Here is a 24,705-nt window from a genome sequence, read left to right as displayed (position 1 = left end):
ATCTTGGTCAGATGGTTGTCCAAACCTCTACCCAGTGCCCTCTCTATTTTCCCATGTAGGCACTGCCATTAATAAATCTCCTGAATACTTACTCCTATATTGGCACCTGCTTCTCCAGAATCATATTAACAAGGACCAACATTAATGTGCCACACTTTTTTTCACTAAAATCTAATGTGAGCCCTTAGCCAATGTTCCACTGCACTATCATTTAATTATTTTGCAAATGAAGCTATGAAAATTATAGCCAATATGCAATGGAAAGAACAACAGCAATCATTCTTTCTAGAATCCACACTATTATTCTGTTTTCTCACATTAGCTCTCAGTTAACCTTTAGTATATCCAAAGTATATTCTTCTTTATGTCACTCATTTCACCTATTATTTCAGGCACTTATTTCGTGACACTAAAATTAATTTTTGGTAAGGATTACCATGGTAAGTTAACTTGATTTTTCTCTAATAATGGTCCCTATTTTTTTAATACATTTTTGGTTTATTTATTTATTTTAACAGAGACAGCATGAGTATGGGAGGGGCAGAGACAGAAGGGGAGAGAGAGAGAGCAGAAGCAGAGAGAGAGAGAGCAGCAGCAGAGAGAGAGAGAGCAGCAGCAGAGAGAGAGAGAGAGAGAGAGAATCCCAAGCAACTCTGCACTTCCAACTCAGAGCCTGATGCAGGGTTCAAACTCATGAAACCCGAGTCGAAACCAAGAGTCGGACCCTTAACTGACTGAGCCACCCAGGAGCCCCTAATGGTCCCCATTCTTAAATCAATGCAGATTAAACTCTAGTGATCTTATCCTTATTTTCAGATAATCTGATATGGATAAGCAGTCCAATAAACTAGGAACTACTTGGTCTTTAATAAATTAGTCACTCACTTTTGCCAAAATTACCCCAGGATAACCTTCATTTTACTTGTTAATTGCTAAAGAATACTAACTCTAGAGAAGAAAAGAATTTTGGAGTTGCTCTCACATAAATGGCTCAGATAAAGATCACTTTAGAGCTGATAGCAGTCCATTAAATATGAAATAAACAACTACAAATAAATTCTGTTGTAAACTGTATATCATTTAGCTCCAAGTAAAATCATACAATTGAGAACCTAATTATAATTTATCAAGATTTATGTTTCTTCTCTACTGATAGGAAATATCACATAAACCATTTTACAAGCCACTAATCAAGTGTGGCTAACTGTAATGTGGAACCATTTTCTGTGGTTTATTAATCAGAATGAGATTACAGTTATGCTGAAAGACAGTTATTCAGGTGCTCCTTGAATATTATTTTTAAACAGAAATGTTTTATTTCTCTAAAACCAATTTATTAGTTGAATTTTTCTTAATGCATACTATCTTACCACATTGAACTTTATTTTTATGTAAAATACTGTATCTATTATAAAATCATGCTTATAATCTGAAAAATTAATGGATTAAAGCAGTGAGCAAAAATTGGATTTATAGAGTCTTCTGTCAAGAAGTAATACAACTTGATTCAAAGACTAAAAATATTCTGACAAGATTAAAATGGTAAGATTTTAGGAGCTAGAACACATGTTGATATCTAGGAAAATATCCTTTTTCTTTTCCTTTTTTGAACACATACTGATATTTAGGAAAAACAAGGCCATGAAACCAGGTTCTGAGAAATCCTTGGTCAGAAAGGCTCATGACATTGGTCCTCAACAGAATCGGAGCAAGATTTTTTTCATTTAGGGGAGAAAGTTAGTGGCAGGGGTGGGGAGGCTGAGGGGGATGCTGTGCCACAAGTTTATTGCAGGGGTAACTAAGTACCTAGATAAGGGACTGAGCCTTTGGTCACAGTCTCTGCATTGCTCACTGTCTGATCATTGTTTCGGCAGAAAATTGAACAAATTAATTCTTCCTTTAACACTGATTCTGCTAGCATCATTTTGCTAAGGTCTTAATAAATCTTAGTCAAATCTATTCATTTTAAAAGTTAACGTGCTTGTGGAAATAACTACTGACCCTGTGTACTCCCTACCACCCCCCACCCCCATCTCGATCTCTGTCCCATACACAGCCACACTTGTGGCCATCCTAATAACAGAACTGTGTTGGCATATGTTCATTCCATGTCAATATGACCCAAGTTGAAGTTTCAGTTTGGAGATTATCAACATACTTTCAAAAGTTTACTTTAACTGTTCCAGGCTTTGGATACATCAAAATAGAGATAATAATACCCATCTTACCTACTTTTTAAATTATTATTGTGAATAAGATCTGTCTTATGTGCTTTTGCTAGAATATTCTTTTTGAATGCAAAAAGTACATCTTTTTCTCCTTTATTTAAGTCTTTAACAGATTTGGTTACTCAAAGATGGGGTCCAAGCCCCCTAGCCTAGAAAACATTATTGATGAGCTGGATTACTATATCTTATCTCTTAAAACTCTTCTCCACTTTCTCCTAAGGGAAAACCTCAGAAACCTAAGAATTCTTAAATTCTTCACCATCCTATACTCTCTGCCTCAGGGCCTTTGTACATATTCCTTTCATTGCCTATAATATTTCTTTCTCCCCCACTTTCACATCCCATTTCCTATCCTGACTTTCTTTTCTCCATACTCAATATTACCTTATCTTCTTCTAGTACATTTATAGAAACCATTCAGTGTGGCTTTTAAATAAATATTATGAAGTCACATGCTTTATATTTTATCCTAAAGCTACCAAAACATTGGTAATCGTTTACTTGTTAGGAAGGTGAGAAATTCCAATTTATTTTAAAAGATGGGAAGGGGTGATTTATTCTTTGAAATGTACCTCTATATTTTTTCTACTGAAATATTTAATGGGCTAACTTCATAAAACTAAACCAAATATAAATGGATACAGAAGCCCTTGTTACAGGAAAAGTAAGTCAGAGATCCTATTTTATTTCCCATTGTTCATTTTTTCCCCCCTGAGGACTTGGGCAATTTACCAAAAATCCCTGAGTCTCAATTTTCTAAATTTCTTATAAATTACAGAAGCCTAAAAATTGAACCTTGATTATCACAGATAATAAGAGTGAAGGGTAAGTATTTCTTACTTTTGTTTATCTTAGAATTACAGTGCCTCCTGCAGAGGAAAGTTAGAACAACCAACATTTACATAAGTCCTCTTTAAAGTCCTCTTTAAATGAACTTGGCCAAATAGTTCATTGCAATTGGATTTCTAGTTTCCGAACTGACCTGCTGCTATTGACGAGCCACTCTGTCCCTTTACTCCATGAGAATTTTGGCTTGGGTGCTGCTTTAGGTTTGCATTCAATTATGACCCTTCCTCCCTTAGCAGCTAAGATCTTTTTCTTCATAGGATTCATTTCAAAAGTTGGAGCCAAAGCTAAAAGGAAACAAATGATTATTTTTCTCTTTCACTAAAAAGGGAAAATAAAACATTTCTTCTATAGCATCTTTTATTCTTTTGATTAATAATCAACAGAAAACATTAATCCCACCAAATATTATCAGATATGACCATAAATATTTCATACCTAGTATTCATACATTTTTTTACTTAGTAACTAAACTGAGGTATATTTTACTTATAAAATTCACCCATTTTAAATGTATAAATCTTGCTGTTAACAGAATTAATTATTATGATTTTAGTCACAATCAATTGCTATATACATATTTACCTTGAAGGTAACATCCAATTTAATTATTTTGACTTAATTGCACAAAGGAAGTTAGGTGGAAGACTGGAGTTATATTGAGCATCATTATGAATATCGACATACGGTCATAATTAATACCCTCAACCATACTTTGAATGACCTGTCTCCAGTGTACAAATGAGAGAACTGATATCTATTAAGATTATATAATTTGCCAAAGATGCCATAGGCAGTATCAGGTAGGATTCACAATTGAATCTTTTTCCTACTGATTTGCCAGCATCCTCTTTTAATTAAACAATATGATTCCCCCTTCAGTATGCAAACATTTCTTGAGCACCAACTGTGTGCGGACACTCTGATGCCAAAATGAACATATGTCTGCCTTCAGACCTACCTGCAAACATCCATGGGAGTGATGGATGCAATTAATTGAAGGGTACATGATCCACCTATAGTTTCTCCTTATGTCAAAGTACAGAGCTTACGAAAAACAGGATACAGAGCCTCTTAAATGGTTACTTCAGTGATGACGTGCTCTATTTTTCTTTAGGTCTCCCACATCTGGCTCATTTCTCAATTTCCTTGTATTCTAGCAGAATTCTTGGCGGAGGGGGCATCCATTTATTTCTATACATCCAGTCTCTGTATGTAACTGTGTCCATTCTGTAGGCTTTTCCAGGCCCAAGTATATCTTTGTCCAGATATTAGCTTGTCATCTGCTAGTCCTGTGACTCTCAAATTCTATTTGTACATCAAAATAATGTGATGATCTTGGTAAAATGTTGATTAAGTAGGCCTGGTGTGGACCTGAGATTCAGCACTTCTAACAAGCTCTCAGGTGTTGTTATTGCTGTTGCTGCTCTGTGGGACACACTTTTATAGCAAGGATTTAGTTTATCCCATTGTTCTTTTGGTCTGAGTTTTTATAACTGACAATAAACAAATAAGTAACCAACGAACTTGTGTTGTACACCTAACTCCGTGTGTAGAATTTTGTACAGGCTTAATAAATATTCTGGGTGACATATTGCTTGTCAAATAGGAAAGAAAGTTTAATGGAATTATATTTTAAAAATCTAAATTCATTTAGAAAATTAGAATTTTTCCTGAGTCTGAGTTTTAATGAAAAAAGTTGATTTCATATAGTTCTTTAAATGACTTCATACTTATCCAGTATTTGAATTTATAGTGAAAGAATCCAAACTATGTTCCTACATATTTTAGAAGTGGGAAAATGAGGGAATATTTGTCCCCAAACTAAGAAGATATGTATTTTTTTTTTCTATCATTCTTTATTGTGTCTATTAAAAAGAATAGTATCTGGTGTAGAATAAGTTCCCAAAAAATATTTGGTGGGTGAATAAATGAATTACCTAGATAGCAAAGGAATATATCTAGAGAGAAGCATTGTTTCTAAAGCTAATGAACAAAAATTGATTCAAACAAATATAAAGATGCCCAGAAACATTACTATAAGGCTGAAAACACTCAAGCAGTTTGTTTAATAAAAGCCATTAAAATACTGATAAATTTTGTGCTCGAATATGGAGAGATCTTTCATCCTGAGCTGTTGAATTTTCTTATTATTTTGTAACATAGCACAATAAATAAATTTTAACAAAAAATAAAAAGCTAACATTTGGAAAAACATTCAAAGTCACCTCATATCTCGTATAAGAGTCAAAACAATTTTATTGTATTTCATAATAAAGTAATATGGTATGAAGCCTGAGCCTGAATGTTTGTTTGATACCCAAATAAAGTAGATTAAATATATCAGCAAAGAATTTTTACCTTGGAGGGAATAAATGGAATATGATCTTCAGCATTATAACAAGAGACAGGGAAAATTAAAATTAAGAAGGCCTCAACTCTTCTTAAAGTTAGTTTTTCATATTCTTTCATATTTTTTAGTGTTAATTTATAATGATAGCAATTTTTTAAAATTTTTTTAATATTTATTTATTTTTGAGAGAGACAGAGACAGAATGCGAGTCGTTAGGGGCAGAGAGAGAGGGAGACACAGAATCCGAAGCAGGCTCCAGGTTCCGAGCCGTCAGCACAGAGCCCGACGTGGGGCTTGAACCCACAGAGCTATGAGATCATGACCTGAGCCAAAGTCAGACACCCAACCGACTGAGCCACCCAGGCGCCCCTGATAGCAATATTTTAAAGAATTTCCCTTTGGTGTAGCAATAATAAAATAGGCCACACTTTATAGTCACTGCTTTATCTTTTTGGTAATCAGTTGTAGAAGACAAAGCCTGGCTTCATCTAGATTCATTACTTATAACATGACTAAAGCTGATGACAGCTAATTAAAATAAAATGAAAAGGACATATTACAGTAAGGCCTTAATTAAAGTAGTTGTAATGAAAGTAAGGAGAATGTGAGATTTATGGGGTAACATTGAGAAATTTAGTAGATGTGATAGAAAGAAAAGATGTAATGAATTATGCCATTCTATAGAACAGAATTTTTCAGGATAAGGTGAGTGAGAAATAAGGATTATAGCTTCAGACATGCTAAGTCTGGGTTATCTGTGAGGTTACCAGATGAACATTCCTATTAGGAAGCTTTATATTGAGCTAAGGATAAAAACCTGAGCCAGTGATATAAAGAATCAATGATAGTTAATGGAAGAAGAAGAAATTATCAAGGATTTCTAAAAATTTGAAAATAATAATTTGGGAATAATAATATAGAATATGACAAAAAAGTGGGTTACAGAATAGAATGAAACCATAAGAATGGAATCTGAGAGCAAGATTTCTAACTGAGCAGAGGAAGGGGTAAAGAGGAAAAAATAAAAATGATCAAGAAGAAATAATCTGGGAGGTATGAAAGCATGGAGTCTCCAAAGCCAAAGAAGCAGAGAATTCAAGAATAAAACATGATTAAAAGGAGAGGCAGCATGAAAGATATGAACATACATATGCACATGGAGAAGAGATATCTGTTCATATCAAGTACAGGGTAAGTGAAAAGAAATGAATATAGGGCAGAGGTGAAGGGATTACAGGCATACCTCAGAGATATTCCAGGTTAGGTTCCAGACCACCCCAATAAAGCAAAAATCACAAGTGAGTCACATGAATTTTTTGCTTTCCCAATACATATAACAGTTATATTTACACTATATTATAGCCTATTCGCTGTGCAAATGGCGTTATGTCTGAAAATAAACAACGTACATACCTTAATTTAAAAATACTTTATTGCTAAAAAATGCTAACCATCATATGAGTTTTCAGCGAGTCATAGTCTTTTTGCTAGTGGAGGGTCTTGCCTCCATGTTGATGGCTGCTGACTGATCAGGGTAATGGTTGCTGAGGGTTGGCGGTGGGGGGGCATCTGTGGAAATTTCTGAAAAAAGACAACAATGAGGCTTGCCCCATCGATTGACTCTTCCTCTCATGAAAGATTTCTCTGTGGTATGTGATGCCATTTGACAGCATTTTACTCACCACTGAACTTCTTTCAAAATGGGAGCCAATCCTCTCAAACCTAGCCATGCTTTATCAGCCAAGTTGATGTAATATTCTCAATCCTTTGTTGTCATTTCAACAATCTTCACAGCATCTTCACCAGGAATATATTCCACCTCAAGAAACTACTTTATTTGCTCATCCATAAGAAGCAACTCTTCATCTGCTCAAGATTTATCATGAGATTAGAAGAATTCAGTGAAATCCTCAGGCTCCACTTCTAATTCTAGTTCTCTTTGCAGTTCCACCACATCTACAGCTCCTTCCTCCACTGAAGTCTTGAACCTCACAAAGTCATCCCTGAGGGTTAGAATCAACTTCTTCCCATCTCCTTCCCATGTTGATCATATTTTGCATCTTCCCATGAATCATGAAAGTTCTTTATGGTATCCAGAATAGTGAATCCTTTTCAGAGATTTTTCAATTTGCTTTGCCAAGAGACATCCGAGAAATCACCATCTGTGACACCTAGAGCCTTATGAAATGCAGTTCTTAAATAATAAAATTTGAAAGTCGAAATTGCTCCTTGATTCAAGGGCCTCAGAATGGATGTTGTGTTAGTAGGCATGAAAACAACATTAATCTCACGTACATCTCCATCAGAGTTCTTGGGTGACCAGGTGTGTTGTCAAGGAGCAGTAGTATTTTGAAAGAAATTTTTTTTTCTGATAAGTAGTTCTCAACAGAGGGCTTAAAATATTCAGTAAACCATGTTGTCAACAGATGTGCTGTCATCCAGTCTTTGTTGTTCCCTTTACAGAGAACAGACAGATTAGATTTAGCATAATTCTTAAGGGCTGTAGGATTCTCAGAACGGCAAATGTGCATTGGCTTCAACTGAAAGTCACCAGCCACATTAGTCCCCAACAAAAGTGTCAGCTGTGAAGCCATTTCCTCTCTTCTCTACTCTAAACCTCATGAACCAACCTGAGCTAGTTTTAAACTTTTCTTCTGCAGCTTCCTCCCCTCTTTCAGTCTTCACAGAATTGAAGAGAGTAAGAGCCTTGCTCTGGATTAGGCTCTGGCTTAAGTGAATAATGTGGCTGATCTGATCTTCTATTCAGACCACTAAAACTTTCTTCAAATCAGCAATAAGGCTGTTTTGTTCTCTTATCATTCATGTGCTCACTAGACCTGCACTTCTAATCATAAGAACTTTTCCTCTGCGTGCACAACTTGGCTAACTGGTTAGCACAAGAAACCTAGCCTTCAGCCTATTTCAGCTTTTGACATTCCTTCCTCATTAAGCTTAATCATTTCTAGCTTTTGGGTGAAAGTAAGAGATGTCTGACTCTTCCTTTCATTTGAACACCCAGAAGCCATTGTAAACTTATTGACTGGCCTAATTTCAATATTGCTGTGTCTCAGAGAATAGGGAGGCTCGAGGTGAAGGAATGTGGGCAGTCAGAACACACACATGTACTGATTAGGTTTGCTCTCGTATATGGGCCTGGTTCATGGTGCCTGAAAACAGTTTCAATAGTAATATCAAAGACCACTGACTACAGATTAACATACCAAATATAATAATAATGAAAAAGTTTTAAATATTGTGAAATTACCAAAATGTAATACAGAGACATGAAGTAAGCCAATGCTGTTGGAAATATGCCTGCTCGCTGCAGGATTGCAATAAACTTCAATTGGTAAAAACGCAGTATCTGTGAAATGCAATGAAACGAGACGAGGTATGCCTGTTTTAGAGAGGAGAGATACTCATGCCTCTGGATGAAGAACATGAAGGGGAAAATGTAGTAAAGATTTACATACTTTTGAATGTGGATAGGAAATTGATATATTTTATTTCAAAGGGTTTCAATTGTTATGGCAGAGTAAGAAAGCAATACCAAAGAAGGAGTCAGGGTGGAGCAAAGAGCTTGAGGAACGTCCTGAGGATTTTAAATATCAATTGTAGGATATGAGATCCAAAGACTGCTATAACTAGCAAGTGCTGAAGATCCATCTGAGACTGGGTCACATGCATTGTGGAAGCATCAATCACCACAATGTGATTTTCAGGAAGTATTTAACAGCCCAGACATAGGAGAGAATAAGACTTGTAAAAACTGGCGTGTGTAAAGTTTGCTTTACCTGTAAATCATTTTTTTAAATTATTGTACTCCATGCTGCCTCTAACTTATTTACTGTTCTCCAGTGAAAGAAGGGAAATAAAACAACAATATCATCCTGTTCCAAACCACATTTTGAAAGTTGTCACCTTTAGTGATCCAACATACAATCAAATATGATCTGCAGAAACCCTTATGATCATTGTTTAATGTGGCGCTTTCTTGCTGAATGTTATCAGAAACTAGAAATGATACTGACCCAAGATCTTCAACTCCGCATTTGCATATATGGCTCCATGTGTGTTTTCAGCTATGCACTGGTACATGCCAGCATTTTCAAAAGTCACATCATACAGTCTCAACTCCCCTTTATGATACTGAAAAGAAGACAAAGCAAAATACATTTCCTTGATAAACTTTAACAGAAATGCTTTTATTTAGGTCTGGGCTGGTTTGCCTTTTCATTCAGGTACAATATTTTGCCCCCACTGTTAACTAAGCCAGATACGGTAGGGTTTAAAACCCACTTACCATGCCCAGTGGCTCTTGTTCTATTCATCCTACAGAGCTGGGAGTCCACTTTTTCCCTCTTGGCCCAGCTGGGAGATTACAGAGGGAAGGTACAGAAGGGCCCCACTGCTGCTACTTGTCCCCAGGGCTAAAGGTAGAACCTTCCCTCTTACCTCTGTTTCTGTGGGGTCAGGGAAATAGTGGCCAAAAAAAAGAGGACAATATCAGGTAGTGGAGAAGGAAAAGTAGGAAGAAGGGCAAAATATGGAACAAAGGGCAAAATAAGGAGAGAGAGGAAGAGAGAGAGAAGGTAGACATAAGATTGCAGAAACGTTGTTTTAAACTGAAAGAAGATAATTTATTGTTCACTTCCTTGTTTGCCTTTTTTAGAAGACTTATTTATTTATTTATTTATTTAATTATTTAATTTTAGGGCCAAGATACCCTTACTCTATTGATTCTCTTGCTAAATTTATCTGAGGACCACTGGAAATGGTGCCTGAGTATGGACTCAAGAACCGCAAAACGCTTGAACATACATACCGCGTATCCATTTTTCAGCCATCGGATTGTAGGGATGGGCTTCCCTGTGGCCACACAAGGCCAATAGAGGTCACTGCCTATATCCACCTCTGTGTCGTTGATATGTTCTACCCACTCAGGAAACGCTGAAAGTTAAAGAACATTGTAAGTGTCAGACTCAAATCTCAACACTCAAAATAATCTCAAGAATGCAAACGTCACATTTGGTTGATCTTCTTCTGGAGAATACATCAGATATTATATATGCCATAAAACCAGTGTTAGAGCCATTGAAATTGCATCCCCATAGGTCTTCAGGTAAATTTTATCCTACATTGTTATAACATGAAGTAACTATAATCAATTCATAATTATTTTCCTATATGTGAACCATGTGTTGTTAGAAAGCTAATTCATGAGTAACACTACAGTAATTTACCTTTTCTTATAACTTAAATCTTTCAAAATGACAATTAAGGTTTTAAAAAATTATGTCTTGGGGCAACTGGGTTGCTCACTTGGTTAAGCATCTGCCTTCTGCTCAGGTCATGATCCCACGGTTTGTGAGTTCAAGCTCCATATCAGGTTCTGGGCTGACAGCTCAGAGCTCGGAGCCTGGTACCTGCTTCAGATTCTGTGTCTTTCTCTCTCTGCTCCTCCCCTGCTCACACTCTGTCTCACTCTCTCTCTCTCTCAAAAATGAATAAATATTAAAAAATTAAAAATTTCTCTCCTGCAGGAGGGGGGATGAGCTAAATGGGTAAGGGGCATTAAGGAATCTACTCCTGAAATCATGGTTGCACTATATGCTAATTTGGATGTAAATTAAAAAATAAAATTAAAAAAAATTCTCACCTGTAACATTTTTAAAAAATTATGTTTTGGGGCACTTGGGTAGCTCAGTTGGTCAAGTGTCCAACTTTGGCTCAGGTCATGATCTCGTTGTCTGTGAGTTCAAGCCCCATATCAGGCTCTGTGCTGACAGCTCAGAGCCTGGAGCCTGCTTCAGATTCTGTGTCTCCCTCTCTCTCTGCCCCTCCCCTGCTCACTCTCTTTTTCTCAAAAATAAATAAACATTAAATTTTTTTTTTTAAATTATGGCTTCATTGAGTACAACACTAAGTATTTTCTTTTGGAATAAAGAATCAAAATTTTTTCCACTTCCTCAGGTGTCCTCCTTTTGATGTACCTTTCACCTAGTGGCCACTGTCACATTTTACTGTAGGATTAGAAAAAATGCCTTGATCACATAATTACTCTTTCAATATTAGAAACCACATACAAGAGCTATAATTGGTGAAATCCATGCTTTAGTGAAATTAATTTCAGCTTCATCATTTCATCTGATCTGGTAGCTAAAGAAAACTGCTAAGTATTTCCCATACCACAAGTAAATATTTCTAGAGAGCAAGCAAATGGACACTATGACATTTTTTTGAGTATTTAAGTTAAATAGTTTCAATAAATGTACGTAGGGGTGCCTGGGTGGCTCAGTCGGTTAAGCCTCTGACTTTGGCTCAGGTCATGATCTCACGGTTTGTGAATTCAAGCCCCACATTGGACTCTCTGTTGTCAGGACACAGCCTGCTTCAGATTTTGTGTTCCCTTCTCTGTCTGCCACCCCCCACTTGTGCTCCCTCTTTCTCTCTTATAAATAAATAAATAAATAAATAAATAAATAAATAAATAAATAAATAACTGTAGGTAAATAAATTGATATAAAATAAAGGAGGTAGGAATAGAGAATTAATTGTGAGTGGAGGAGAATATTTTATTTTCTTTAAAAAAGAAAACTTTGATATATTAATTTTATGACAAAATAATATACATGTCTTATAGAAAGTATTTAATACATATAAATAATAAAGAGTATAAAACATTTTTATGATCTCACTAGATATAATCCCATCAAGATTATGTGCGTGTGTGTATTTATAACACAATAATCTGATTTAGTATATTTTCACTTATCATTACATTTTGGTAACATATGTAGACAGTTATAAAAATTAAATATTGATAAGAATGTTAATTGAGAGAGGTTTTATTTTTTAGACAATCTTGGCAATACATAAAACAGGAATATGAGCACCTTTCATGCCTTGGACTCTAACACACAAGATATCACATTAAAAAATACAATAAGAATAAATAATGGAATCAGCCTGACTATGATTTAATTTTGTAAACTGGTTGTTTGATTACACCAAAAGATAAAAACTGAGTGTTTCATTAGTAAAGGAACAATAATAGTTCCCTTAATAAGATTCCCTTACAAATATCTGCTGTCACCTTGACTCTTCTAAAGAATTAGACATTATATAGTTTAGAACTCTACTCGGCTAAGAACCTGGATCATAGTTTTCTTAGTACACTGAATAAAAACAGATCTATAAGCACTAGAAACCTGGTAGAATGCCAGCTTTATTTAAAAAATATAATGTAAGACTCTAACCAGAATTTTTCTCTCTTCTGGAGGTCACCTATGTATACTTGATATGTATCAAGTGAATTTTGTTGGGGTACTGAATATACAAGTCTAGGGTTCCAAGAAAGTATCTGGGTCAGAATTTTCAGGTGCTAGAGCCTAATTAAAGCCATGATCATAGATGAAATCACCAAGGTTGTGAGGAAATAGAGAAGATTTTCAGAGACAAACCCTGCTTGCTCCCATGTTCGAAGGGCATATGGATTGAGGAGGAGAATGCAAGTGGTGCATAAGGATGTTAGCAAAGTATGGATCCCAGATGCGAAGCACAGAGAGCGGACAGTGGAGGACAGCACAGTCAGCAGGGGCGTCTGTTGCTGCTGGATCAGGTAAGACACAGCTGCGAAGTGGCCATTTGCTTCAGCAACATGACGTCATTGGTGATCAAGACAAGATTCCAGCAGGGAGGTAGGTATGAGACTCAAACAAGAGTGAATTTTAAAAAGAAGAAAAATTGACCACAGCATATTTAGAAAGTATAGCCAAATCTGTCAGGGAGACAAGAAGAAGGGGAATGGAGCAGCAGCCAGAGTTAAAAATATTTTAAAGAAGTAGGAAACAAGACCACTATACACTGATGAGAATGATCCATTGAAAAAAATGATTACTTTCGCCGGAGAGGGAATTGCTGGAACAACAGCCTTAAGGAAGTAGGAGAGTACAATCAAGCACAGAGTAGAGGTGTCGGCCTCAGATAGCAGCTGAATCCATAGCAATGAGATATGGGTAAAGGTATTGGATAGATGTGGAGTGGGAGCCTGTGGAAGTTCTAACTTGACCTTTCATTTTCTCAGTGAAAGAAGAAGCCAAGTTATCAGCTGAGAGTAAGGTTGAAGGAGGAGGTGTTAGGGTTTGAAGTAAACTGTGAAGGCATGAGTAGGTCATCTAAGGGACTGCAAGAGTAAGTGGGCCTGTGGAAGTAAAATATAATTGCCAGGCAGCACCGAGGGCCCACTTGAAGTTAATGATGAATAATTTAAAATGCTCTAATAAGTATGGTGATGTTTATCTCAAGTCATATTCTAGCTCCTGGTTCAGGCACTGTAGGCAAAAACCTCGATTTTTCCGGGGTTAGCCTTTTACAAATGTAGTAAGACAAAACAGAAGGTGGTGAGTGCATTGTGGAGGAGTGCAGGGGAACAGTTATGAATGATCACAGGTTTAGGGAAGAGATGGGTAGAGGTTAGAGGAAGTGAAAGAATGTTAAACCGTGGCTAGATTAATTGGTTACAGTTCCTGGTAGAGTCCAAGGGTATTAGAGAGACTGAACTAGAAAGATAGGAGATAGTGGTTTGAAAGAAATGTGTGAAATTGAGATTATAAAGGGATTGTAATTTGGAGGGGGGCATCTGGATGGCTCAGTTACTTAGGTGTCTAACTCTTGATTTTGGCTCAGGTCATGATCTCACAGTTGACCATGAGATTAAGCCCCGTATCGGGTCCATGCTGAATGTATAGCCTACTTGGGATTCTCTCTCTCTCTCCCTCTCTGTCCCCACACCCCTATCTAAAAATAAATAAACATTAAAAAAATAAAGGGATTGTACTTTTTGGTAACATTGAGGTCTGAAGTGTGGCCATGGGAACGGATCATCAGGGAAGAGGAGTTCAATAGAACTGAGAGGCCAAACTACTAAAGATAATCATAGTCTAAGTTGATTTTGATGTCACTAAGAATGTAAAGAGTAGTGTTCTGGTTTGTAAGAGCTGCCAAGAGCAAAATCCTTAGAGAAATGAGGGGGTTTGTCCTGACAGATAGTTAACTGGACATTTAAAGGAAAAGAGATGGAACAAGAAGAGCAGGTATACTGCAAGCCAAAGGGAATGAAAGCTGTGGAAGAAAATTAGCCACTGCCTGAGAGGATTACAGGGGAAGCAGTGTCTTTAAGGGAGAACCATGTTTTCGTTAAGTGAGAAGTTCAGAGTAGAAGTTATAGAGAAGTTGAGAATATAGGGGATTGCGATGATAGCAGCCTGTGTGTTGTAGAAAGTATGGTACAAAGGTTTCAGAAGTTAGGGATGGGGATGAGATGGAGACTGAGAAGGACATGTGCAGAGCTGTGTAGGTGTTAAGTTCAGATGATAAGGGAGGCCTGGAGTGCGTGGCTTTCTGTGCCAAATGGAATTAACAGGGTAAAGGCAAAAAGAGCCTAATCCTGGTGAATTCTATGGGATAGTGGTGGTGAGACTTCATGTGTTAAGTCATTGGAGGCACTTACTTCATCCCTGTATAGACAGAGGCCTGGGTCTGGGTAGGAGCCACAATGCCCCTTCCCCATTCTGATATCACAGTTTGGTTCTCACATGTGTATGGAGGCATATGTTCATTTGCTTGTGTATACTGGTATAAATGTAGAGGTTTGTATATAGTATGAAAACAGTATGAATCCTGGACAGAGGACAGAGAGAGTATTTCTCTTATCTAGTTCCACTTGTTCCTGTCATAGTGTGTGTCTCTGAGTAGACACTCAATGGATGCTTATCCTTTAAATGAATGGGCTTACTGAAACCTTAGATGTTTGCTTAGTTGTGATCTTTAAGTTTTATATTGTACAATAATACAGAAATGATTTCAGCCTGAAAAGTTTCAAGTGGTCCCTGAAACACAACATTCTATCCCCCTAAATGTAAGTGTGTGTGTGTGCGTGTGTGTGGGTGTGCGTGTGTGTGTCTGAATCAAACACTTGACCAAGAAAATTGCTTCAAAAAAATTTTTTTTTCCTCTTTTGGAAAAAAGGAGGTTCTCAAACTGTGGCTCCTGGTCTGGTAGCATTAGCATCTTTTAGGAACTTGTTAGAAATACAGATTCATGGGCCCTAGATAGAACTTTCTAACTCAGAAACTCTGGGAACCAGCAATCTGTGTTTTAACAAGCCCTCCAGGTGATTTTGAAGCATACTTGAGTTTGCAAGTCAGTGGCTTAGCCTGAGTCATAATGCATAGTTTCTTCTACAAATAAAAAGGTATTGGGGAAAAAAAAAGAACAAGGAAGGGAGTCAACAAGTTACATCAATTGTATTTTCAGAAAATTATCAAGAACACTACTATGAATCCATTGGTGTTAGTATGATGCTAATAGAAGTTTATAACTTTTATAAGCCATATTTGTGACTTCATTAGATGGATAAATATTTCACCTTTTTGCATAATATAAGATACATCACTGTTTTTAAACTATTATATACTAGCTTTTCAAGTATGGAAATGGCTATAAATAAGATACTGATGCAATTTACAGAAAATTAAAATAACATGTCTACCTTGAACATAAATTCTTGCCTGGTGTTTATCCTTTCCTCTATTGTTCTCAGCCTCACATTCATATGTGCCTTCATCTTCTAGCTGAATATTGAAGATCTTGAGGACAGCCCCAGAGGTGCTGATCTCAGCAGTACTTGGCATTGGTTCTAGGACCTTCCGCCATCGGATATCAGGAACGGGACTTTAAATAGGAGATAACAAAAGCTAATGGTCCACAACATTTCAAAGTAAATTACTTTGTTTCTCTATAGCTAAACACTTACATCATTTATTTCCTAAATGGTACAAAAATTAATATATTTCTATATATGTTAATAAAAAATATAAGTATACTTACTTGCCAAGCGCAAAACACTCTAATGTCACATTTTGGCCCATCAATGCATAAATGTCCTTGAACTGAACTACGATATCAGCAGGATATGGTTTTGTTGTTCCTAATGTCAAGAAAAATACAAATATCCACTAATTATTAGGCAGAATGAAAAGAGTTTTTTTTCAATATTGTAATTTTGATAGAATTACTTCAGTATGGAAGACATTTCTCAAGTACTGGGAACTATCTGACCATATCACAATGCATAGACGTATTTGTTTATGCATAGTATGTATATAGCATAAATTTCATCTAGCATTTCCAATCATATGGACTCATTCTCAAGCTGTGTAACTAATTTTACTCAATTCACTAAAAAAATTTTTCAAGGGGCGCCTGGGTGGCTCAGTCAGTTAAGTGGCCGACTTCGGCTCAGGTCATGATCTCGCGGTCCGTGAGTTCAAGCCCCGTATTGGGCTCTGTGCTGACAGCTCAGAGCCTGGAGCCTGTTTCGGATTCTGTGTCTCCCTCTCTCTGACCCGCCCCTGTTCATGCTCTGTCTCTCCCTGTCTCAAAAATAAATATAAAAAAAAATTTTTAAGAAGTCTTAAAGAGCATCAAAAATGTGTGAAACACTGTGCCAGGCACTAAATGAGACTCAGGAAGGAAGAGAAAGGACAAGGGACATGAGGGAGAAGGGTAGAAGGAAGAGAGAAGAGTGTAAAATAAAGAGGCCAGGCGACAAAAGAGGGAGAAAAGAAGAAAGACATGCATATGGCAAAAGGGAAATAAGTTGAAAAGAGGGAAGGAGAGAGGGAATGAAGAAAAGTTTTATTCAGACAACACTGTGCTTATCAATATAGTTACCTTATTGAATGTTTTGAGCACATCTGTACTGAGAGATGCTTTATTCCCTCAATCTTACAGTCACAGAAACAGGCTCAGAAAGGCAAAATGCATGGTTTAAGATTATAGTATGAATGGTACTTTGCACTTCATTGATACTAGAGAGACAAATAGATACACAATGACTGAAAATACAAGTCAAAACAAAAATAAGTGGTCTGAAAGGGTGGCAGCTAAGGAGGATGGTTGATTATGCAGGGCCTATGGGAATTTCAGGCAAGAAGAGTATTTGAATTCACTAGACCAGTTCGGGTTGAGGAAACAACATATTAAAACAAAGTTTCAGGAGTAAGCAGGGAATTTTTTTTTTAAGTGTAGGAATTCACAAAATATATGTGTTGAAGATGAGCTTGAATCTATTATCTAGAAGGCTTGAAACTGTGACATTAAACATTTTGAGAATAATTTCCTTGGTGATTAACTGCCAGTGCGTTTGGGAAAGAGAATTTATATGAATATCACCTTTGGTTTAAGTAGAAAATCTTGTTGGAAGTTTTAAAGAATGGAACATGGAGAAGAGAATTTTAGAAGAGTATCTAAGGAAGGCTTTGTCATTACTTCAGGCAAAACAGATGAGGACTTGAGCAGTAGGAATAAAAAGGAAAGAACTGGTCAAAGCTGTCTTTCAGAGGCAGAATCAACAGGACTGCTCTTTGGGTCAATGTTTTTACAACCCATAGATAAAAGATCCAATTCATTGTAATCACTGGGGATGCTTACTGAACCTACAAATTCCTGGGTCACATCCCAGACCTGCTGAATTAGTATTTCTGGGTTGTACATTTCCGCAAACCTCCCAAGTGCTTACGTACTAGCTGCAGACCACTGAATTAGCTATCTGGAGGATGAGGAGAGGACAGGACTTGATGATTAAAAATGCTATTCTGAGATAGTAGAGATATGACAATACCACCAAACAAGATGAAGAACACTAGAAGTTTTAGACATGAGATGACAGATGTGTCTGGAACATTTTGAACTTAACATTCTCAAAAACATTCTGTATGACAACCCTAGGAGGTAGGTAGAATTAAGTCCTAAACAAAGAGAAAAGTTTTAGATATAAGAATGTGGACTCATCTCCATAGTGCTGCTGTCGAAAGGCATAAATTGGTAAGAATATCTGAAAAAAGATTAGAGAGAAATATAAGAAGGAGGAAGATCTGGGGAAGGGTACTGCATAGAATTTGTCAGAGAGGCAGGTGGAAGATAACGGGAAGGAAGGAGCTGGGAAAATTAGGAAAAGAAAGAAGAGTTCAAGAGAAGCATAGGAGATCAACAGTGTCAAAGTTCATACAAATTCAGAACTGAAAAGTATACTTTGGATTTAGCAAATAAGAAATTGTCAAGATGGTTTGCAGTTAATACAAAAGAATGCACAGAGGGAAATGAATGGAGAATAAAGATTCTGAAAAAAAAAGCAGGAATTAAATGATATAGTGAAGTCTCTAAATGAATCAAATGGTAAATGAACTAGTGCAACTGGAAGAATTAGCTAGAACAGGAAGAGAAACACTTCTTCCACAGAGATGCTAGTAAGAAATAAATAGATGAGATGAACTTCTGGGTTAGAATAAGAAAGAAACCTATAGAAGTTTTTACATGCTGGCTCCTTATGATTCTATGAGGTAGTAGATCTCAAGTATCTCCAAGATTGTGGAGAGAAAAAAGAGCCAGAAGTCAAAAAATATTTATTGAATACCAACTACGTGACCACAATCTTGAGTAGAAAAAATGCAGCCACAGTGATATGATGACATTTTCCCCATTTCTTATTTAGAATAGAGGCAGGAACCAAGCCTAGGTCTGTGAACAACAATTCCCAGTATTTCTTCAGAAGCCTGAACTCACTGATGTGAGTGGTAACAGGAGGACTATGATAAAAACAATGGGAAGTAAGCAAATATGTTGGAGTCTGATTTTCTTAGGAAGTGATGCATTAAAATAAGGAATGCTGTTCAACTAGAATCTTGGAAATGCCATTCAGGTCTGTCAGTGATCATCAATTATGGCATCATGATAGTGATACCCCATGCTACTTACTTATAGCATAAAGGCAATACATACACTGATTTGCTTCATGTAAATAGTTCCTTAAAATATCAAAGTAATAAAACTGCATTTATTTCCTAATTCTATAATCACTAGAGCTTGTTTTGATCTAATCATTTGTTCTCTTTCATTAAGTTACTAAAAGCTTTGAATGGACATGAGAATAAAAGCAGAGGTCAGTGATTCCCACTGTAACCAATATATGGGTATTAGGCTAATGAATCAGTCCCTACACATTCTCTGCCATCTTAGGGCACTTTTAACATGTAAATCTCCATCAGAAAAACTAAGTAATGACCAAGACTTTCAAAGTCTTCTGTTTGTGTATCTTCTGTTTGCCCTGACTGGGCAGCCAACAAGTCTTCCCACTGGATATTTCTTTTCATATTGTAAGTACTCCATAAGCAGACAATCTGCAAAAATAGTGTGTAACAAAATACTTACGTTCAGGTAGTGGAATGAGTGGGATAAATTTGCTGAACACACTCTTTGTAATAGAAGGACTGGATACAAAGCAGGAATAATTGCCTTTGTCTGATGCCTCGACATTTGCAATGTAGAGATTTCCATTTGTCTGAGACACAAATCTTCGTTTATCCATTGTGATAAATACAGGAAATTCATTTAGAAGCCAGCGGTAGCTAAGGTCATCTGGAAGAAAATATTGTCTCTTAAAACTGTTGTTTTCTAGCAGTAAGCTAAGGCATTATCTAAACTAGGCTATTGCAGAACAAATGTTGGATGTAAGCCAAGACAAACAGTGCTTTTTCCAAAAGCTACCATATTTTTTTGAGTAAATATAAGCATGGCGATAAGCAATGGTATCTCTCTTTCTCTCTCAAGTATTGTATGGACTATTAATATTCTTACTTCGATTTCACTGATAGGCTAAATGAGACTCAGAGAGGTTAAATGTTTTGCTTAGAATTTCATGATTGGTAAGTAGAATCAGACCCTGCATTAATATAGGAAATTCCAAAATTTCATGACCCATCTTCCTTAATGCATTTTAAAAATAAAATGAAGATTGTTAACCACACTGTGTCTTTATATCTTTTTCCTTTTGCACTCCTATTTTGAATAACAGATTTAGAAATGAATTTCCATTAAGTCTTTTCTTAAAACAGCAGCCAGACTCATCTTTCTATAACTTAAGCAATGTCATTGGACTTCTCTGGTCTAAGCCCTCCAATGTAAATCTCACTCTAGTTAAAGCCAGTGTAATCACTATGAATTATAAGGTCCCATGTGATACAGCTCTTGTATCTCTCCAATTTCATTTCTTACTACCTTCTACCTCATTCGGTCTATTTCAGTCACCCTGACTTCCTTGATCTCCCTCCATAGTCCCATCTCACCCCTTGTTCCTGCTGCTGCATCCGCCTGGTATGCCCTTATCTCAGACATCTGCACTGTTAGCTTCTTCATTTCCTTCAGGGCTTTATTCAAAGTTACCTTCACAGCAATGTCCCTTATAAGAGTTCAGCTATCCCTTTAACACTTACTCTTTCCCTTCCCTGAATTAATTTTCCACCCTGGAGCTTACCTACTACCAATATCTTGGTAGGAATGTAGTTCAAATGGAATCTTGGAAAAGCTATACCTGTTAACTATGGATCTTGTCTGTTGGCTGTCTCTTCCTGTAGCAAATCCCTGAGGGCAAGTGGATTTTCCTGTTTTACTCAAATAGGTATTCTTGCGGCATACACAGTGCCTGGCACACGTAATTGTATAACAGGTGCTCACAAGAGATTTGTTGAATGAATGAGTGGTTAAATGAAGCCCATCCAGTGCTGAATGTAGTCAAATGTAGTCATTGGCTATTTATGATCATTACCTTTGTTTGTGGGAAATGCTATGGAGATCAGGGGATTTTTTCCCCGTAGTTTTAGCAGTTCTTCATAGTAAAAGATTACTCTCTCATAGGAAGGTTGTTACATCATTTTGAATTCTATGTTCTTCCTATATTTAGCATTTAATAGTATTTCTCCTGTTTTATTAGAGAGAAAACTACTGATATTTGGTATATAAACAACCAGACTTGATATACATATAATTGTAATAGAATATATTCTCTATGAAGGTCTTTAAAGACAAATTTATGCCATAATATTAGAATATAAAACATTGTTTTTTTTCCACTGTGAAAAGTAGTGTTTATATATTGTTTCAAGAAGATATTTTATAAAAAAAGCAAATGAAAATTAATGAAAGTATATAAAGTGTTCATCTTTTAATTAGCACTTGGTGGCTTCTCTTTTAGCCATATCAAAGCACAGAAAACCTGTATTCAAAGGCTGAATCTTGTTACAGATGACAATTTAACCCCTTTCTAAATTGGATGATTATTCTTGCAGATAGATTCCCTAAAAAGATTAGTAATTTATTATGTCTTTATCCTTTTCAAGCATTTATATAATTCACAGTATACTATAGATATAATACTTTTAATGAAATGACTGACCAGCACTGTTCTATTTTTAAAATAATTTGTAAATAGTCTATCATATTTTCTCCTGTGTAACAAGAATGTTAATAAGGGCATAATCTAACATATATGTTGTTTATAAACCAATATGATTCCAGACCTTTGGAATTAGGGCCAAGTGACTAAAGAGCCTAGAAGAGTCTATAACCAATATTAAGTGATACATTACAAGGTTAGACAAATATGGAGTCTTATTTAATCATAAATGTACCATTATTGTTAAGAAAATTAAAACTGATGCATTCATTGCACAGATGCTTACAGTCACAGAGGAACTTAGTTTACCTGGAAAATGGTAGGGAGGATCACAGAGAAGCACCATTCCCTTCCCTTCTTTCACTCTGACCTCAGGACGCTCCTCAGGTAGGAAAGGGTCAAGATCTAATTATGAAAGCAAAAAGGAAAACATTCACTCTCCAGTCAATAGAGATTTTCATTAAAGTATATCTTTTACCTACTAACTCATTTTTGGATATGATACTTCTCAGTTGCTTTGGTGGAGCCTGTGCGAGTCAATTCTGCTTTTATATGCTGGCATTTGCATAGACTCTAAAAGACTTCTGTGAGGAACTCCAGCAACTGGATATTAGTATCGGCCTACGTAAGTGTGCTAACAACCCTGAAGATTACAAATATCCTCAACCTTTGCTTCAAGTTTAGGTAGAATCTTAGTAAGGTAATTTCAATCTCAGTAAGTAATTTCCATCTGGAAATACAATTGGCTCAGACAAAACCAGGATTCTACCAAATAAGTAAAGAGGAGTGACTTGGAGTCCCAAACTCATTTGAAAAGTCTATTTCTCTTCCCAAGGGGAGGACTCCAAGGGGGTGAAGGAACAGGATGAATGGCAGGATCCTAGTCACCAACTTTTTCTCCTTTTCAAATTCTGAGTTTTCCTTAGTCTCGTCTCATCTTCATTCTTTTCTGTTTACTTAGAATTCACATTTTGTTTAGTTTCATGATACTCTATTTTTTATATTATTTTTGAAAAATTTTTAACACTTATTCATTTTTGAGAGATGGGGAGAGACAGAGCATGAGTGGGGGAGGGACCGAGAGAGAGGGAGACACAGAACCTGAAGCAAGCTCCAGGCTCTGAGCTGTTAACACAGGGCTTGAACCACAGACCACGAGATCATGACATGAGCTGAAGTCAGATGGTTAACTGACTAAGCCATTCAGGCACCCCTCATGATACTCTATTTTATTCTTTATTTGTTTTACTCATGCTCATTCTGTTTCAGCCCTGCCTCATCTCCTACTTCTCAGTACGTGAATTATAAAATCAAACTGTTACCTCTCTGAATATATTTGTATCTCAGAAAAGTCATCATTCTAATTATTACCTTTTTGCAGAGAGCCCTTCAGATATATATCTCTCATCCTGATGCCTCACTTGAATGCCAACCCCATCCTCAAATACTTAGCTGACATTTCAACAATGATAACTTAATGTCACTATTTAAATGCTTCCTCCCAACTTTGAAATTGGTTTTACTTGATCCCATTCCATTATTAAAGAAAGCAGAATGTTTCTGCCCTTTGACTTGACTTTCCTTTTAAAAAATTATTTAGGTTCCTTTTTCTTCAATGCAATGCAATTGTTCTATTGTTTCTTCAAGGACTGGGTTTATTATTTATATTCCAACTGTGGCCACATTAATTGAGTCTGACTGTTCACACCCTCTGGTAATCACTGCCACATGGGTCCTCTTAAAACATAGTTTTCAGGGTGCCTGGGTGGCTCAGTCGGTTAAGCGTCCGGCTTTGGCTCAGGTCATGATCTCACGGTTCATGAGTTCAAGCCCTGCATGGAGATCTGTGCTGACAGCTAGTACCTGGACCCTGAGAATCTGTCTCAGTCTCTCTCTCTGCCCCTCCCCTGCTTGTATTCTGTCTCTATCTCCAAAATAAATAAACATTATAACAATTTTTTTTGATTAAAAAACATGGTTTTCATCCTATAATTGATTTTGCAAAGGATTTAAGTGCTAACTTATAAAATCACATACTGGAGATCATCTAGCCCAACCCCTCTTTCAATGTGCAATTTTCTTCTAGAATAGCTTCTATCTTTAAGTTTAGCACAAGGTTCCTGAAGGTATTTTTTCACAACTGCCTCCATAAGGAGAATATTTTAAACTTAAAATAATTTAATTAATTTAATTTAATGTATTCTTAATAAGGTAAATTAAGTACTATGGATTAAGATTCTGTCAGGTAGAGTTGAACTTTAGAGAACAGAAACTGTTAGTTACAATTTCGAAGATGGTTTCTGCCCCCAAAAGCTTCCATTGAGAACACATGGCTTGACACTTCCACTGAAACTAGTTTTTAGAAAGTTATTCAAAATCCCACAGAACATGGCCTTTGTTTCACGATGCTTCACTCTTGAAATTTTCTCTCCACAATCTTTTTTTAAAATTTTTTTACATTTATTTTTGAGAGAGAAAGAGAGAGACAGAGTGTGAGCAGAGAGAGAGGGAGACACAGAATCTAAAGCAGGCTCCAGGCTCTGAGCTGTCAGCACAAAACCCAACATGGGGCTCAAACTCATGAGAGGTGAGATCTTGACCTGAGCCAAAGTAGGATGCTTAACCGACTGAGCCACCCAGGCGCCCCTCTCCACACAGTTTTAAATGTGATCATATAAGACCCACTTTATCTATGGATCCTTTCTTTCATTTTCTTTTCATCTTGATTTTTCTTATTGACTCTTATGATGACATCTAATTTTTACTTCACCTAAATACACTTGACCATGTTAAAGTTACAGTCACTTACATCCAAAGCTCAGGGTTGCTTCAGTGCTTCTGACCATCCCATAGTTATTTGATGCCAAACAGTAATATATTCCAGCATCTTTCTGTTTGTCAGGGTTGTTGATAACCAGGTTTCCTCCTACCATACTGTACCGATCACTTGTCAGGTCAATATCCCCATTATTCATTCTCCATCTATG

General features: G+C 36.5%; 1 protein-coding gene across 5 annotated transcripts in view; it reads right to left on the bottom strand.

The window, feature by feature from the left end:
* CNTN1 (contactin 1) overlaps positions 1-24,705 on the bottom strand; it is a 362,253-nt gene that overhangs the window by 133,769 nt on the left and 203,779 nt on the right. For all 5 annotated transcript variants that reach the window (XM_060657920.3, XM_060657917.3, XM_060657918.3 and 2 more), the window contains 8 exons: positions 24,528-24,700; positions 22,028-22,123; positions 19,699-19,905; positions 16,318-16,417; positions 15,980-16,161; positions 10,253-10,377; positions 9,459-9,576; positions 3,211-3,361 (listed from right to left, as the gene is read on the bottom strand). In XM_060657920.3, the coding sequence (XP_060513903.1) occupies positions 3,211-3,361; positions 9,459-9,576; positions 10,253-10,377; positions 15,980-16,161; positions 16,318-16,417; positions 19,699-19,905; positions 22,028-22,123; positions 24,528-24,700 (1,152 nt within the window). The remainder of the gene's footprint in view (positions 1-3,210; positions 3,362-9,458; positions 9,577-10,252; positions 10,378-15,979; positions 16,162-16,317; positions 16,418-19,698; positions 19,906-22,027; positions 22,124-24,527; positions 24,701-24,705) is intronic.

Source organism: Panthera onca, chromosome B4 (assembly GCF_046562875.1).
Source record: "Panthera onca isolate mPanOnc1 chromosome B4, mPanOnc1 haplotype 2, whole genome shotgun sequence".
Lineage (NCBI taxonomy): Eukaryota > Metazoa > Chordata > Mammalia > Carnivora > Felidae > Panthera > Panthera onca.
The sequence above is the reverse complement of the archived record's forward strand: the minus strand, read 5'-3'. Positions and strand labels throughout refer to the sequence as shown.